Raw genomic sequence first — 17,536 nt, forward strand, 5'->3', positions numbered from 1 at the left:
TCTTAATTTGTCTGCTTCATGTTTGGGTTCCACTGAGGTTTTTCTGGTTCTGTCCTGAGTTCCGTCTCATTGAGTTCTCCTCTCCCACTTCACGCTCAATTTCATTTGGCCAACTGCCTCCTCCACAGTCACCGTGCAGTTATGGTTACATAGATGCCCGTTGGAGTATTATTCTTGTCTGGCATGATGTGAAGACTATGGCACAACGTGAATAAGTGCCTAAGTCGCCAACAACATGCAGTTTTTACTTCTGTAATCTTTTTACTGGGGAAACAAAGGAATGCAGCGTTGCGAGTCCAAATATTTCCCTGATTCTCATGGCCGCTCATGGTTTTGTAATGCCTCTTTCTTTATAGCTGTCAGTGAGGAATGCCGGCTGTGGGTGCTGCAGTAAACCCTCTCACGGCAATGGCATCATAGCGTGGATTACAGAAGTGTGGGCGGTTTGTGTGTGCACGTGTGTGTGTGTGTGTGTGTGTGTGTGTGTGTGTGTGTGTGTGAGCGTAATTGTTCTGCGCTTCCAGTTGGACTTTGTTGTGCTTGATTTTGTTTACCTGCTGTGTTTTTTAGGGCATGTGCGAGTGTGTTTGCATCTGTTTCGAGTGAAGCTTTGTGTATCTGCTCATTGCATTTGCTCAGGAGGCTGAAAGGAAAAGCTTGTTGCTTGATTTGTGTACGCTTTGACATGACGACCCAGGGTCAGGAGAGGAGCTGAAGGAGAAGAGACCCCGTTCATCAAGCCGGACCAGGCAACAAAGCTACCTGGGACAGCTCGTCCGTTCGGTCAATCTAAACCTCCGAGAGCCTCTGATTCCTCCCGTCGTGTACAGGAACGATACGGGGCACCCTTCCTTTTTTTTTTTGTGCATCGCAGTAAAATGACGCACCACTGGGAAATGTGAAGCAGGCTCGCACAGAGGCGATTCCCCCCCACCTCCCCAACTCTTAGCACGCCGTCTGGGCAGCATATTGCACCGTTTCTTCGCACAATGCGAACGTGTCTTAGATTAGCGTCGCAAAGAGAGCCACCTAGCATCTGGAGGTCAGAGCCTACCTGGGTGTCAATGGGACAGGGATCCATCCCTTGAATCATAGCCCCCTTTAATCAAGCCTTTGACAGGCACGGGCCAGAAAATGTCTTTCATGTATGGGTTAGGGAGGGAATCTGAAGCAGCAGGCCGCTTTTCATGCCCCGTGTGCACCGCTGAGAGCCTGGCAAAGAGTTCAGATTCGGTTACAATTGAATTAGGCCTACAACAGTGCTGCAGTCTGGCCCAGTCGAACAGAAAATACAGAATCGGTGAATTCACACAGATCTGATTGTGTCTCTGTGTGCTCACGTGAACATACACCACATCACATTCTTATCTTTGCTTGTCCAACAGTAAATCTGTCCTTTGAGCTGTAGGTATGAGTTCCCAGCGGTGAGGTGTGTGTGTCTGAGGGAACAGCAGCCTGGTCTCCGTCTCCTCAGTCGTCCCCTGCAGGCTGTGGAGGTCAATGTGATAATGGAGCCGCCGCTACTGGCTCTCCCCCGGCCCAGCAGGGTGGACACTCTCCTTACACCTCTGTTTCTGGGCCTCTGTCTGACTCCCCATCTAGAATTCTCTCTGTCTGTGTGTGTGTGTGTGTGTGTGTGTGTGTGTGTGTGTGTGTGTGTGTGTGTGTGTGTGTGTGTGTGTGTGTGTGTGTGTGTGTGTGTGTGTGTGCGTGCGTGTGTGTGTGTGTGCGTGTGCGTGCGTTGTTGTTAATTTCATTAAGTTCATATGTGATAAGACGAGACTCTTTGTGCGTCTGCTCTGTTTTGCCCCCCCTTCAGTTTCCAGGACATGGTGAGCTACTTTGGTGCCAAGCCGAAATCCGGGGAGAAAGAAGTGGCACCGGGTTACATCTTTATGTTCTGGTACGAGTTTTGCAACGACTTCAAGAGCACCTGGATACGACAAAGCAAGATCGTCTCCAAGGAGAGGTGAGTGGGATTCTGGTGGCTCCCAGAGAAAGGGGTCATGAAAGCGTGACTGGGATCTGTGGTAAAACCCTGACACGTTAGAAGTAATGGTCTGGTCGATCTGGTGACGTTCGGCTCTACAGTGATATGATCTATAGTAATATTAGCAAGCTGAATACAGCTTTTATACATCATTAGAGAGCATTGTAGGCAATTGGTATTTAGTGGAAATGGGCGGAGACAAATCAACCAGGGCTTAGCAGTCTTTAAATGGATCTGATCGTGCACCCGTGGTCGTCGGCGCTTGAAGTCAAAGCTGCCGCTGTCTGAACTGAGCCTTTCTGAACATTCTCTCCGTCCTGCCGTAAGATCCGTGTGCTCGCTCTTAATCGTTCACTAACGTAATCGAGTCCCACATTACTCCCAGCTGACTGTGCTTACGTACAATTAACTTTATTTTAAATACGGCCTGCGCACCCATAAAAGCCAAGTGTTTTTTAAGGTTTGCCTCATTATCTCATCATCAACCCAGTGTCATTCTCCGCTGCCTCTCGCACATGGAGCTTTCACTGACTTCAATCGTGTGTGTGTGTGTGTGTGTGTGTGTGTGTGTGTGTGTGTGTGTGTGTGTGTGTGTGTGTGTGTGTGTGTGTGTGTGTGTGTGTGTGTGTGTGTGTGTGTGTGTGTGTGTGTGTGTGTGTGTGTGTGTGTGTGTGTGTGTGTGTGTGTGTGTGTGTGTGTGTGTTTGTCTAAAATGCTCCATGACAGGGTGCCCTAGGGAGATACTTAAATGTCTTGCTCTTATAAACAACCTCACAGGGACACAGTGATGAGAGGCAACTGACATTACATCATTTTTTATATTGTACTATTTTCCTAGAGCTTACTTCTAATTTGAAAGAGCCTGCAAATAACACGTCCTTACGGATTTGTTTTTTTTTTCCCCATAGGTTGAAGGAAGCCCAAGAAAACATCAAGAAGATCACGGCAGAGAAGCGAGTTGAGACCAAGAAGATTAACGCCAACAGTCTGGTGAGAGCTCATTAACATACAGCGGAGAGATTGAGTTTCCTGAAAAGGTGCACTTTCTCGCGTCGACGCTGAAATCAATAGTCTGAATATTTTTTTCGTGGCTCTCGCCCACAGAAAGAGAGACTGCGGCAGAAGGAAGCCGGCGTGTCCACCAGCTAAAACTACGAGTGAAGAAGAAGAGAAAATGAGGCCTCGTTGTGGTAAGAAATGTTGGACAAGATCGCGGATGAGAGAAGCCACCGGCCTCAACCACACTGGACTCCGTACAAATCACAATAAAACCTCGCTGGACTCTTACTTCTCCCACTGCCCGTATCTCTGCGCTACTAACAGCACTGGACAACCCCCCATCCACCCCCCACCCACATGTCGAAGCCTTTTGGCTATTGAAAAAAAGAAAACTCCTGCACCGAGGATGCATGGCTGACACAGCCCAAGTGATGGGAGTCGTAAAGGCTAAAGGTTGACCTCATTCATCCAGCGCGGCGTGCCCTCTGAGAGCCCAGCTTGTGAAAGGTCTCAGCGGGTCAGTGGGATCCACAACAGTGCCAGCTGACGCGAGATTCCTCCTGGATCCACAAGAGCTTGAGAATCCATTCTTTTTCAGGACTGTGGGCCACAACCAGAGCGACGATATGTGTTGAAAGTGTTCCGACATATTCGAAGGAAGGAAAAACAATCCTTGTTGACGAAACAGCTCTCTCTCTCTCTCTCTCTCTCTGTTTCTCTCTCTGTCTCTGTCTCTCTCTCTCTCTCTCTCTCTCTCTCTCTCTCTCTCTCTCTCTCTCTCTCTCTCTCTCAGGGAAGCAGCTCCCGGTGTCTCCTCCGCTGCGTAGCGAATAGCTGCTCAGTAGCTTTGTGGGGTATGATAAATGATCTGCGCTGGGCAGATGAAGACACTGTCGTGTGTGAAACACACACACACACACACACTCACACCTCTCCTGGGAGACAGCCAGAGAAGAGCAGAGTGACCGGGCAACGCGTCTGGCCCCCAGGCCCCAGACCCTTCACACACACACACACACAAACACACACCTACTTATTCAAAAACACAACGTTTTGGCCGTGCACCCCCTCGCCCCAAGAATGAAAATGTACCTAATGCGAAGTTTTTAAAGCCTCGTTGCGTGCTGTACGTCGCATCGTGCCCAGCACAGGTTTAAGCACTTTCCCCGCTTGTTGCAGTCGCTGCATGTCGTAGCTCAGCATTGGCCAACACACTCCCCATGTTATGCTAACTGCGTGCATTTCTTTCTTTTTTTTCAGATGACCTGCACTTTTTCTGCGCCTCTTTTTTCCTATGCAAGAGAAGGGTTTTCCCCCTGCTAAAAGTTTCAGGAATAACGTTGCTTAATGTTTAAAAATCCCGGTCCATTTCTGAGCTGCAAAGCTCTAAGACTTAAGATGTAACCACGCTGCTGTGTCATTCAAGAAAAGTATATTTATGTAAGGAAAGATTTATTTTATGCCAAAAGACATCAACTTTGTTCCCTTTGAGGCTGTGTATTTTTTAAATGAGTTGCGGGTGAGTCGACTTGACGCGTCAGTCGGACTATCGATTTATTTTCAAATGGATATGTACAGTTGTACCCTGATGATATGTGGAAATGTAGCGATTTACATGATGAAAACCGTTGCCGCCTCTGTTAAGTTTTAGAGAGATCGGGGTTATATTTTGGGTATTGAGAACATTTAAGTATATCACCTGAAGCCATGCGAGTCGCTATACCTCAAGACAAACGTTCTTTTTATCGAGGTTTCCATTAAACTGCACCTTGAACTACTTTTTTTTTGTTTTATCCTCCAGAGTCTTTCACGTGTGCCATTTATTTTATAATAAAAATCGAGATATTTCATAACGTTAAACTGCGACGTTTTACTTTAGAGGGTTTGAAGAACAAAAAAACAAAAAAAAAAGCTGATATTGACCGAGGAATTGTTGTAGCCTCTGCTGTATGTATGTCAGCTGGTGCGACCTTCAGTAGCTCCGATGTAGGCTGGACTGTAATTTTATGGAATTGTTTTAAATTTCAAGAATAAACTACTGGATACCGAAACAAAGCCGACTCATTTTGGATCAAGTTTTGCACTTCTGAAAATCTGCACCCGTTAAACCGGTTCCTCTTAATGTTCAGCTGTCTCGCGTCCATTGGGCCTGCACCAAGAAAATGTGACATTTATGTCAGAGAAGAACTGAGAAGGAAGAGTTCACAGTTCAGCCAAGCTGCTCAATAAACACCAACTCAGAATTAAGGCACTCTGGGAAAACCTAATCTATAAGATGTTCAAACTTAATCCTTACCTTTGAGATATAATGATCAGCTTTGTTGACGTGAGGATTTTTATGTTAAGATGTTAGAAAAACATGAAATTGAATGAGATGGACATTATTATAATGATTTGGCCTATTTGCTGTTTCAATAAAATGGCTACAGTCATTCTGCACCTTCCAGTTATAAAATAACAGTATGGAAGGCTGAAGAATAATGTCTTCTCATTTTTTTTTATTCCAACATTTAATATCTATTTATTAAACGTTGGGATTGGTCAGGTTGAGGCAGGAAATCACTCATTTGTACTGGAACGCCGCACCGCCCCCCCTTCTCCAGACCTTCGACAAAATATAGCTTAATGAAGTTCAAGGGAACTGGAACTCTTCATAAAACCTAAAATTACTTTTTAGGATGAAATATATTCCAAGTTGTGTGAATGTCTCAGTGGTCAAGTTTATTCCTATACACAAATATTTTTCAAGGTTGCAAATAATATGCACAACATTTCCAGCAATCCCTTTATTTTACGTTTTCATGGATAATTTAATCAAGTGGATAAACAAACCGGCTACATCAAAGATGACATTACATTTTACAACTATTTAATCTCTATGTTGTATAAACCATCACTGTACGTCGTCCGCTTTAACTAACAAAGAAGCATATTGTGTCTACATTTGAGAAGGCACACTACTTACCCAAAAAGAAAAAATAATAATGAAATCAATTTTTTTTTTTAAATCTTTACTGATGGGCTGAAATCAATCAGGTTAGCCCAAGGATTCTTGGGGTATCGAAAAAATAAAAACACATTTTCCATTTACAAATATCGCCACTTGTCCATCGAATTCCACACAGTGGAAACATCCAGGTTGACATAAACACAATAATACAGAGTTGGGCAGGAGTGTGTTCCTGTCACGGTGAGTGTGTGTGTGTGGAACAGGGTCTTTTTTTTTTTTAAATAAACCGGGGTCGTGCAGGCAGGCCTAACTGGGGGTGAGGAAGCCGTGCGTAAAACGTGCCCATTCCAAGTCAGCGTTCCCGTGCAGTGATACTGATTTTTCAAGCGAATTGGTGAAGAGTAAAATGTTGTTTTGCAGTTCAACGTTACATGTCCATGTTTTGGAATTTTCCACACGTTGTGCAAGAAGAGAATCGTGGTACATAGGCAGCCTTCATGTGTGGAGTACATCCCCAGATGGAGACATAAAACACGTGCTCTTGGCTCCGTGACAGCCTCTCTCTTTTCTCTTTTCTACCAACTTTCCTGTCCGCGAATAAGAATATGAGTATGGAACACACACAAAAACACACACACACACACACACACACACAGACACAGCACATTTCTGTGTGTCTTCAGTCCAGGTCTATGGATATGCAGCGGCACTGTTTGACGCGCTGGATGCGTTTCTTCTTGGTGGGCGGCTGCTGGTCCGGACAGTTCAAAGTAAACGTCATGGTGGTGAAACGCTTCGGCTTGCAGAAGGAGCAGGACTGGAAGGCTCCCTCCTCCCGGCGGATGTGCCTCGGGATGTAGAAGGAGTTGCACTGTCCGTAGCAGAAGCGGTTGATGATGGTGCGGCTGACGCAGCCCTCCTCGTGGATGGTCTGCTTGAGCGGCTGCGTCTTGCACCAGTCCCGTTTCAAATACTGGCGCTCCGTCACGTGCAGCGCCTCCTGGCTGGACTCCAGCACCTCGTCGGCCGGCGAGGAGGAGGAGGAGGACGAGGACGAGGACGAGCCCTGCCTCTGCCGGGACCCGGAGCCCGCCTGCGGAGGCTGCGGTTGCTGCTCCGATTCGTTTGGGTTGCTTTTGTCAGGATGAGGGATGGCGCCTTGTGAACCCCGGTTCCTTTTCGAGTCCGCGGGAGAAGAGAAGAGCAGCCCAGTGATGAGAACCATACCGCAAAAGATACGCGTCGGGTTGGCCATCCTTGGGGAGAAGAGGAGAATAATTCATCACCTACACATCGTTTCAACTCCGGACGGGCTCTGCGCAGCAGCTGTCAAAGCTTTTACGCTGCGTAAAAACGCACAGCTAGGGCTCGCTTTCCCTTTTCCCTCCTGCCTTTCTTTCATGAAACCACATGCCAAATGAAGTTGAAAGGCAAAAACCAAATCACTGCATAGTTGCCCGAGTCTATATCTCAGTTAGAAAAATGTATATATCATTCCAATTATGCTCACACAGGCCCACTTTATTACGTCCACGTTTACCATTACGCAAAGAATGTTAAAGTATTTCGCTAAAGCAAAAAAAAAAAACTACCTCGTATGTTTGATAACGTGTCCACACGTGTACATCAGTGAATAACAAACATGCAGTTTTGTAATTCACATAATCTATAAAAACCCAAATAAAGTTTTTCAAAATAAGTGGCGTCGTTGAAGTTATACGATCGGAAATCCACTCACCTGTCCGCTGCAGCCAAAAAAAAGCGCAATGATCCGATCCTGTCAGTCCTGTGGAGGCACCTTCCGAGGTGAGGGGCGCCTACTGCTGTCGACTGTGCACTGGCGGGACTGTGGCTGGGTGGGAGACCAGCCGCTCCATAGACAGGGGGTGGGAGTGGGGGGTTCATACAAATTGCTGCAGCGCCGGACTGTCTCCCTTTTAAATGTCTGCCAGCTGAGATGTGCACAACAGCTCCCTCCACATTATTGGCTGAGCGAAGATGTAGAGGGGAAACAAATCAGAAACTATCCGCCCCCTCAACACTTCCCTGAACCTGCGCTTCAAGAAAACAGACAACCGTGGAACAGCGAGGGAAGAGGAGAAGATGAGGAGGAGGAGGAGGAGGAGGAGGAAGAGGGGGCGAGCCGAGCGCGCACTGCAGGCCTGAACGTTTGTGCGCACACTGAAAGAGTTGAGTTGTCACATTGAGCATGATGATGGCATGCAATTTATGTACGAAATGTAAAACCAGATTGGGGCGTTTCTCCAGCAACAAAAATATGGACTGACGCATTTCATCTGGGCATGAACCTTCGCGGCACACGTGTGGATCCTCAGCGCAGACAGTCGGAGTAAACTCATTACGGTCCGCAGAGTCGGTGCCAGGGACATTACCGAGCCATCGGTTATTGGCTGTTATGGTCACACAACTTTTTTTTTAAATTATTATTATTTAAGAAATGAGTCACAGCCTGTTTCTCCGAAACTGCTGCATCTCGTTCCGTCGTCTGAAACGCTACGGCCGTGGTGAGGAGGCCCGGAGACGCATCGCAGATGAAGTCTGATAAAAATAGACTTTTGTTTGCACAATGAATAAATATGGACACAATTTGCCGCCAAGAACAAGAATGGGGATGGATTCCAGCAGTATATTTTAGACATGTGTTATCGTTGCTCCATTAGATTTGAAAACAGTGTGCACACTCCCAGAGGTTTACCTGGACGCGTCTCTCACATGTCGACGAGTTATCGCGATGGTCAAAGTCAATATCTTTAATAAACCCCATGGTGAAATTGTTGAAAGAAAAATATTGACACCACCTTCTAATAGGCACCTTTTTTATATAGATAGTCAATTATGATACAATTGCCAAGTCTATTTTTGGTGATGGGTGTTATCAAATAAGTTTTAAACCATTAATAAAGACTCATTTTTTGGGGGTTGCCAGGTTGTGAAAAGTCCCTCTGGATGATGCCTCCGTTTTGTTGTGATGCATTGATAAATTGTTGCACTTAAATTGTTAATTAGGCCAAATGTGGTCCAGATATTCATAGGTTTTTAGAGTGTCTACTTTATAGTGATGATCACTTGACTCTGGATTATCTTTGAAAAATAATACTAATAATTATACTAATAAAAAGAATATAAGATAGTTGTTGAAGGAGGATGAATAAGCAGCTAAAGGGAGTTTCCACAACCTGGCGACTAGAAAACGAATGGTTTAATGGCTTGTGGCAGATTTATGAAAACATTATTAAATGAGTTATTAAGCATATATAAAGCATTCGTCACGCTTTGTACGCCTGTTCTAAAAAGACTGCCATGTTAGACAGAGGTGATGGAATATATTTAAAAAAAAAGGAATTGTTGGAACAGTGTGGCAAAAGTAAAACTCCAGAGTTGGCTCAGTAGAATATTTACCCCAAACATCAAGGGCTTCATCCTCATCAGCCTCCAACATTGTCTGACGCTGGACTTTTTCCCCCTGTAGCCAAGTGTTCACTCACATGAATATGAATATGAAAGTATTCCGTGCCGTTTCAGGATGGTCATAACTTTTTTGCATCATCGTGGACGTCTGGACAGACACTCTGTGTCACTGTCACCGGCACTGATGTCGAGGAGCTGCAGAGACAGGGATTTTAATAGACAGAAAGATAATAGGCAAAATATTTGAATTTGAAATGTTGTCCCACTTCGATCATGAGAAGCACGCGAGCCTCCCAGGGGGCCACAGAGAATAAATCTGTCTCAATGAAATCTCTTCAAAAAACATTATGAAATTAAAGAAAAGAAAATGCCTTCTTTAATAAAAAAAAAAATGACTTTAATAAAAGTATGTATGTATATATATATATATATATTATTTTTTTTACAAGTGACTTGGATTTGAATATACACTGTGGCTGCAGATGCGTTTGTTTCATTAAGGAATCTGCAGATTCAAATCAAATAGTTTACCAATGTACCAGAACATTGTTGAAAGAAATGATCAGACGGAGACATCCGAGCAAAGTTGCAACAGGTCCGTCTACATTGTTCACCATGTTCATTTTTTCAAGTGTTTCACTGAACACGTCAGTGTGATAAGTAAAAGTCCGACGCCCCCTTGTGGCTCCAAAGCGCCAATCATTTCCCCCCAAACTGAAGAACCAAGTCCAAACCACAGAAAGTTACATATCCTTTGATTTTTTTATTGGTCTGAAGCGGTTCACATGACAAAGCATTTTTACTGTTTGATGGTTTTGAAATTAATAGGTTGTGATAGACAGATGATTTAATCAATACTGCTTGGCTTTTTTCTTTACTTTTCAACAAAATCCAACGAAAAGGTGCATCTTTTTTCTTCTCTGTACATGAGGAAAATAGTTAAGACAATATTTGTAATTCAAAAAAAATAAACAGCTTCAACTTCAGTAAACATCTAACTAAGGATTAGATACAAAATGCATAAATAAAAGCATAAAAAATTGATCAAAAAATATTTCCAGCCATACCCTCAATCACACGTCACATGATTCGGCCTAAACACTACAACGCTATTTATCATATAATCTTGTTTAGTTTCTAAACTTGTTTCACTAGAGTAAAACAAATAAGGCGTATGTACGTCTCCCAATAAAGACCCTAACTTGACACAAACGGCACCTACTGTGCTGCTGCTAAAAATAAATTAAGACCCTGAAGGATGGAATAAGTTGGGATGTTTAACATCATGTAGTTTGACCAGAGACCTGCATAGTGAGAGGAAACAAAAAAGGCAACAAAGAGAAGGAGGAACTATAAATCGACAGGCTTGGTGGCAGACAGCAGTCGTCCTTGGTTCAGGGGGTTCCTGGGCGAACCCCTGTAATGGTTCATTTCTTTCTCTGCGACCTGCTGAACGACGGGCTTCTGAGCCCCCGACGCCTCGCAGACAGAAGAGTCCGCTCTGCTCTTTGGTTGGACCTGGTTGGTCACGTCGCCTAAAGCGCAGGGCCTGGGTTTACGGGCCAAGGTTCTTGGCTTTCTGGGCGGGACCGGGGGTGGTTTTTTCATGGGGCACGCGCTGTTGGCCCGTCCCGCTGGCGGGTGAGGCTGTGGGTGAGGGGAGAGGCCGCTCTCCAGGCTCACCGCCTTCACCACTTGACCGCCCAGGCTGCTTCTCGTCGGCCTCCTGCTCTCTCCCAAGAGGGAGTTGATCCTTCGGACAGCCTGGCGCACGGGGGTGCGCTGGAACTTGAGCGGCGACCTCAACTGTCCGCCCTTGGCGCCCCGGGGAGAGTAAAGGGTGAGCTTGTTGAAGTGTTGAATGTGATCGGCCACCCGGAGCTGCTCTCTCTCCAGGCTGTGTGGTGAGAGCGGTGGTTGGTTCGGGGCTTTGGTGGCGATCTCTGCAGAAAATTCATCTTGTTCTTGTACTGTGCCGACTGCAGTAGCAGCTCTGGGAGGCGTACCGCGCTGGTGTCGGAGCTCAAGGCCCAGCTTGTACGGGGTGGACTGCAGCCCGGAGGCGACGCCCAGTTTGAAGTGGGCGGGACTCTGGATGTCCAGCGCGTCGATCAGCCTGCTGCAGTTCGCTCGCTCGGCCTCACTTTCACAGTCTCCCACCATGGAGCTGTTAGAACTACAGACTACTACTTTATCAGCCTTAAATGCCGGACTGCAGTATACACCAGGTTCAAATACTACACTATCGATATGCAACGGAGACAGAGCAGCTATTTCAAACTGCCCAAAGGTAATGTTCTGCTCGTTAGCCAGAAAGCTCTGCTTGGCTGGGAAGCTGGAAGCCTCGGTATCCAGAAGTTTGACTGTAGGAGTCTCTGGTGGAGGCATTGGGACGCTGTCTGATGAATTTGTCGCATTTGCTGCGGCGGAACAGCGGGAGTCCTGTACGACGGCCCGGAGGTCACCGCCCGACTCTGTGAAGGCCTTCTCGATTTTCAGCAGGGGGGGACCGGTTCGGCTCGCAGGTTCGGTGCTGGGGCTCTCGCCGTCGAGGCTCTCTGCGCTGGAGGCACAACACAGCTTCTTGGGGATGCTGCTCGCGGCCGGAGGCTTGGACGTGACGATGGCCGGCTCCGAGGCGTAGGTGTTCTTCAGGCACACGTTCATGGGCGTATCTGAGAAAGAGCCTCCGCCGAACACCTGGGCTCCCACGGGGGTCACTGCACTCCACAAGGTCCGGTTGGCACTCGGGTCACACTGTGGGGTCAGCAGGTTGTCTTCAGACTTACTGATGTACTTGGTGCCTGTGAAAATTAAATCGGGATATTGGCAGGTATTAGAACTCAAGGCTCCATTTTTACTTTGTGACTTCTCAAGTTGGAATAATTTTGACTTCTCTGGCAGATACTCACTCTTGCATTCAGTTTTTCTCGGCAGAACCGACGGACTGAACTCAGTCTCTTTGGTGAAACGGAAACCGGTGGTGCTCTCCTGGGTGGCAAGTCGCCAGCCAATGGACTCAGACCCCTTTATCACCAGCATGGAAGGAGAGATGAAAGATGAAAGAAACTTAAAGGAGGGTTAGGCCTGAGATTAATACTTTGTTAAAAAGGAGCCCGTAGATGTTACCTCACATGAACCCATTAATGTGTTAATTATATCATTGTGGTTAGTTCTTCAGAGGATGATAAAAATCACTCAGAAGAAACAAGATACCCGATTTGTTGGTCAACAACTTTTTATTAAGTCAAGAATATACATTTAAGTGTAGAGAATTAGAAAGTTATGCACATTAATCTTTTAACAGTTTACCCAATGATCCTGAAACAGGTTACATTTCCCCCCCTCTTTATATACTTTAGTATATATAATAATATTCTTTCACCTGAGTGCTCAACGTATGAAATCTGCCATGGATTCGTACCATACAAGTAGGAACACAACTTAATATTACGTGTCAAAGGTTTTTATAAAACACATTTGAGTTTAAATCATGTATAGTTAGTTTAAATGTGTCATCTACTAAAAGTAAATGTTAGTGTTTTATAATAACAAAGTGCTACTTTACCACTTAACTTCGACACCACACCTCAAGTGCAAACATCATTTCATTTTTAATAGAATTAATTGCAAAAAATGCACTTTATTAACACCGTTCACCGTGAACCCGGAGAAGTGGAATGTGAAGTCTATCGGGCGACCACACTTACAGCATCTTTGCTGCTCTTCCCCAGACTGAAACGCAAGCGCAGGGACTTGCGAGGTGCTTCTTTCTTGCCGGCTTTAGGTGAAAAGCAGCCGGCCCTTCCGGACTCAACTCTGAAAAGGGGACACGAATTCAAAATATCAATAAGATCGGTCAAGAAGACCCATTTGCTTTTAGGCACAAGTCCGCTCTCTTTTAACTATTTTCTTGAACACTGCATCATCAGAGTCATTTCTATTATCAAATCTTATATGAACTCTCCCAGTGAGACAAATAAAAACTGTACATTTTGCCTGATAATTCAAAGACAAAGAAAGTGCGTTACCTATTGATAGCATGTCTGTTGCTAAGTCGTCGGCTCTTCCTCCTTGTCGAGGTGACCGACTGCCTTCTGGACCTCCCTGAGGGGGACGGGGCGTTCTGGGAAGAGTCCAGGACCCCAGAGGCACTGAAAGCTAGAAAATACATACGAGGAAAAAACATGTGAACTTGATCACAAGCAAGAACGCACGACAGAAGAGTTGGTGCCCGTTTGATCAATCCCTCATCAGTACCTGATCCCGGAGTGGAAACTCCGCTGAACAGTGGGTTAGGGAGTAGATCTATCCCGAGGCTCTTTTTGACTGATCTACGCTTCTTGTTTGAGAATCCAAACGAGTGACCAGATTCCAGAGGAAGTTTTCGCTTGGATGTCGGTGTTGCAATCACAGGAGTTGCAGAGGAAAAGACTGGCAAAGAAATAAAATAAAATAGGATAAATCACAAAGAAAATGTCTAATGTCTTCAAAGGTGTTGGATGTGTTCTTTTACATTTGAAAACATCGCAGAGATGATGCGGAGCCAGAGTACTGAGAGAAATAAGAAGATTCGTGCAAATGTCAGACAGGCAGACAGAGCGGAGCTGACAGACGAGCATGATTGGAATAAAATTTAATTCATTATTCGGGCAGCTGTTAAAGCGATATCAATTTATGCATTCTAGAAGCTTGATTGTGTGGCGAAAAGTTTGAACAACAGGAAGCTTGTAGTTTTAAAAGGAAATCTCAATCATCATGCCACATGACAAGCAGCAGATTTTTCTCCTCTGATCACAGTTCTGTACATACCGAGACTGTCTGACTGGCTGGCATGTGTGGGTGTTCTATTAGTTTTTATCTTATTCAGAGCACCATTGACCAAATCTGAAATGTGAGACAAACCTTGTCTCAGGGGAAGGAGGTTGCATATTATAACTTTCACCAGGTGAATAAATCTCTGATCACGTAGACTTACCTCCGAAGCTGCGTCTGTGCCTCTTTTTCATTCCTGAGTTTAATTCCAGCTCCTCGTGTTCGTCGTGAGTAGGGGACAGAATCCCCTGCTCACAGCCCATCATGGCTGGAACCTTCGCCTGAAGAAACTGCGGCAACACGCCTGTCACAAACAAACAGAGACATTGAAGTGTTTCAAAGACACGGCTTGGACCGACATGCGGAGAAAGTAGCAGGGGAGATGGTTTGTTTACCGAAGCTGGTGGCGTTCTCTATGAAGCACTGCACTACGGCCGCCTGGAGCTTGAGACGCTTCTCGGTGTTGGCATTCATCTTCTCAGTGTCTCCTGAGTGAAGGAGATTGGGAGCCAATATCACAGAGAGGTTACTGCTGTCCATCTTGTTCTCTGCACTCCTGTGGTTGATCAAGGAAAAAGAAAAAATGTAAATATAAAAACATAACAAATGTGTTATATGTAACAACAAAGTGATCAAACTAAATGCATTTGTGGCACCTCTGAGACACATTGTGAAGGAAGTCGAAAAAGTGACGCAGGACACCGAGGTTTCTGTCGGGAAGTACACAGGACAGCAGCGTGGTGGCGGAGGTCCTGTCCTCCGCGGCGGAGAGCTGCTGGGCCTTGAGGAAGGCCTCCTGCAGCTCCGTTGGGAGCAAGGGCTCCGGCAGCTCCCTGAAGAACTGCTTGACCAGACCGGCCACGTCACAGGGAAGCGCAGTGGACAGACACTCCTCGCCCGCATCCAGTTTAGCCTGGACAAACGGAAAATGGCTCTGTTGTGTTAAGGAGGTTCCCAGGGTCAAGGGCCCCTCAAGTGAAAGCAAGGTCAACTAAAAGCCATCACTCACCCTGAGTGCTTTCAGACGGACGACAGAGCCTGATTTTCTGAACAGCCCCTCCGTGTCGACATGTGCCATTAGTTTCATGCATGCATCGACCAGAAAGCTACGAAGGCAAAGGAATGTCAGTATAAATTGTTCAGAGTGGGGACAAGAATCAACTCGTCGGCAAGTACGAGTACAGAGGCGTGAATACAAACCTTGGCACGCTCCCACTTTCCATATTGTAGTATGGTAAGCTCTCCAGGGACACCCCAAAAACCTTGGTCTGGGGAAACAGTCAAACAACGTGAAAAATAAGACATCAGTCATGCTCAATTTAAAATTTTAAACAGGGTCGCTTAACTTTATATATATAATAACAGCAGGAGATTTCTCTGTGCCCTGAGAGAATTTCATTTCTACTACCTCTGATCAGTGTGATGGCCGACCGCCAAACATGCCCATGGTTACGAGAACATCAACGAAGCTGAAACAGCCACTTCATGTTGCCTCTAGCGCTGCAGCAGTTAATTGATGAATCATTAGTAAATCGATTACAAATTAATCGCCAACTATTTTGACAATCCATGAATCGGTTATAGTAGATTGTATGAAAAAAAGAGAGGTCAAAATTCTCTGATTTCTGCTTCTAAAATGTGAGTATTTTCTGGTTTCTTTGCTCCTCTGTGACAGTAAACGAAATATCTTTGGTGTGTGGACAAAACAAAACATCATGTTGAGGTTCAACATTTCATGGAGCAAACAACGAATAGATTTGTCGAGAAAATGATCGACAGATCAATCAATTGTGAAAATGATTAATGTTAGTTGCAGCCCTAGTCGCCTCCTGACCTCAGTGATCTGAATCTACCCCAGTGTTTTGGGTTTTTTAATCATAGCAGAATTACTTCATTCAAGTTCCGGGTTTCTTCACAGACTGAGTCAAGGGGGGGGGGGGGGGGGGTAGAAGTTCAATGTTGATTTGAAAAGTCACAAAGTCTCTTGGAGCTCACCCCGTGACTCCTGTGGACCAATCACAGGGGGCAGTGCACAAGAAGAAAGGGTGCATTCAGTGGTCGTTTTCAAATGAGCTGCTTGAAAAATCCCGCATAGGACGTTAAACCGCAGGAGCGCACCTACGACAGGCGTGTCCCTGTGTGTTGTCTCGTCAGACTTGTCTCCCTGTGGCTGGTGAAGAACTGTGCCGAGGGACTGACGTGGTGCCAACAGCAGCACAACAGATGGCTCTCGTCCGCGGAGACGTGCTTTCGCTTGTATGCTAATTCGATTGAACGGACTAACAACAGTCACGTCCGAGGCTTGAGTCTGGTGTCGGTCGGCCCCCTGACATTAACTAACAAATCGCCGGGGCCAGCAATGTCACAAATCACACGCGTTCAGTGCAAACAAGAAGCTAGTACATCGTGCTGCACGGTGGCGACGGGCTCCTCTCGATACTCACCGAGTTGCTGGCTGTCGACTTGCAGCTGGCCGCTTTGTTTTTGTTCCAGTTCTTTGTCTTGATGCCGTAGGCTGCTCGGAGGTGCTGCACGGCCACCAGGCGCATCACGTTTCTCTCCACAACTTTCATTTTTTTGCCCCCACCTCGTTACTTTCAGATCAACTTAGCTGACCGATGACGATCCGCTCTCTCTCTTCTGTCACTGACACCCGCGGTGGTGTCGGCTGCGTCGCGACCGGAGCCTCGCTAACTTTATCGCGTCACTTTATTTCTTCAGAACCTCCGACGCCAACTCATCCTCGCTCTCGTGTTTCGTACCTGTTCACGCGACGCTCGGTGTCCACGGCGGTCCGCCAACCACGACCACAAGAGTGACGACGACAGAGTTAAAGTTAGCGACCTGAACAGCGTCACATTATGGAGTAGCTATCGGCACGCTTCGGCTGCTACGCAGTTAGCTAGCTAACGTTAGCCAGCTATGTTAGCAAGGCACATTCATGAGCTTACGGCCGGTGGAAAAACAAAACAGCTTGTCGACGAAACACGACTTAAACTTGCCGTTTACCTGTCATCAAACGTGGTAACGCGTGAAACACACCAAAGCCCAGAAACTTAGCTAGCTAACCGCATTATGCTGCGGCTCAGTCGTCAAAACGGTTGCGAGGCTGTCTGACTGCTTCCCTGTTTCCGCACAGCATTCAAACAGCGGCGCTCCCTGCGCTCTGCGCTCTGATTGGCTGGAAGTGAAAAACATTAGCCAGGGCGTGTGTTTTATAAACCAGTGCAGCCTCGCTGGGCGGGGGCGGTTTCTGTTGATGAGCTTTAAAGTGGACGCTTCGTGTAAACCGGTCGACTCTGTAAGGGGAACTAATCGCATCTTTAACATGGAAAGCGCAGAAATTATACAAC

General features: G+C 46.2%; 3 protein-coding genes across 5 annotated transcripts in view; 1 reads left to right on the top strand and 2 right to left on the bottom strand.

Annotated features, from left to right (window-relative positions):
* LOC118285746 (formin-1-like) overlaps positions 1 to 5,044 on the top strand; it is a gene marked incomplete at its 5' end in the record, with an annotated part of 49,200 nt that extends 44,156 nt beyond the window's left edge. Inside the window, 3 exons of the mRNA XM_035609541.2 lie at positions 1,820 to 1,969; positions 2,899 to 2,980; positions 3,095 to 5,044. Coding sequence (XP_035465434.2) covers positions 1,820 to 1,969; positions 2,899 to 2,980; positions 3,095 to 3,139 — 277 coding nt within the window. The remainder of the gene's footprint in view (positions 1 to 1,819; positions 1,970 to 2,898; positions 2,981 to 3,094) is intronic.
* Positions 5,045 to 5,689: 645 nt separating this feature from the next.
* Positions 5,690 to 8,001, bottom strand: grem1b (gremlin 1b). Its single transcript, XM_035609542.2, has 2 exons — positions 7,678 to 8,001; positions 5,690 to 7,195 (listed from the first exon to the last, which is right to left on the bottom strand). Exons 1-2 carry the CDS (start codon positions 7,842 to 7,844, stop codon positions 6,619 to 6,621), a joined length of 744 nt encoding a protein of 247 aa, XP_035465435.1. The 5' UTR covers positions 7,845 to 8,001; the 3' UTR covers positions 5,690 to 6,618.
* A 2,110-nt stretch (positions 8,002 to 10,111) lies between these two features.
* Positions 10,112 to 17,333, bottom strand: arhgap11a (Rho GTPase activating protein 11A). Of its 3 annotated transcripts, none has more exons than XM_035610706.2 (12): positions 16,628 to 17,333; positions 15,384 to 15,451; positions 15,193 to 15,289; positions 14,840 to 15,096; positions 14,579 to 14,739; positions 14,347 to 14,487; positions 14,181 to 14,255; positions 13,629 to 13,802; positions 13,400 to 13,529; positions 13,079 to 13,187; positions 12,281 to 12,395; positions 10,112 to 12,172 (listed from the first exon to the last, which is right to left on the bottom strand). In XM_035610706.2, exons 1-12 carry the CDS (start codon positions 16,754 to 16,756, stop codon positions 10,719 to 10,721), a joined length of 2,910 nt encoding a protein of 969 aa, XP_035466599.1. In that variant the 5' UTR covers positions 16,757 to 17,333; the 3' UTR covers positions 10,112 to 10,718. The 3 variants fall into 3 exon arrangements, with proteins under 3 accessions (XP_035466599.1, XP_035466601.1, XP_035466600.1); XM_035610708.2 differs by having other exon boundaries at positions 17,193 to 17,322; XM_035610707.2 differs by lacking the exon at positions 14,181 to 14,255 and having other exon boundaries at positions 16,628 to 17,332.
* Positions 17,334 to 17,536: the final 203 nt, after the last annotated feature.

The sequence above is a fragment of the Scophthalmus maximus genome, chromosome 15, assembly GCF_022379125.1.
Source record: "Scophthalmus maximus strain ysfricsl-2021 chromosome 15, ASM2237912v1, whole genome shotgun sequence".
Lineage (NCBI taxonomy): Eukaryota > Metazoa > Chordata > Actinopteri > Pleuronectiformes > Scophthalmidae > Scophthalmus > Scophthalmus maximus.

Bases quoted from the DNA above. Each gene is read 5' to 3' on its own strand.
- grem1b (XM_035609542.2), bottom strand. From the start codon at position 7,844: ATGAACCCCCCACTCCCACCCCCTGTCTATGGAGCGGCTGGTCTCCCA. The intron at 7,196-7,677 runs GTGAGTGGATTT...CTTCTCCCCAAG, and splicing joins TTTTTGGCTGCAGCGGACAG to GATGGCCAACCCGACGCGTA.
- arhgap11a (XM_035610706.2), bottom strand. From the start codon at position 16,756: ATGAAAGTTGTGGAGAGAAACGTGATGCGCCTGGTGGCCGTGCAGCAC. The intron at 15,452-16,627 runs GTGAGTATCGAG...CTGTTTCCCCAG, and splicing joins AGTCGACAGCCAGCAACTCG to ACCAAGGTTTTTGGGGTGTC. The intron at 14,488-14,578 runs GTAAACAAACCA...TGTTTGTGACAG, and splicing joins AGAGAACGCCACCAGCTTCG to GCGTGTTGCCGCAGTTTCTT.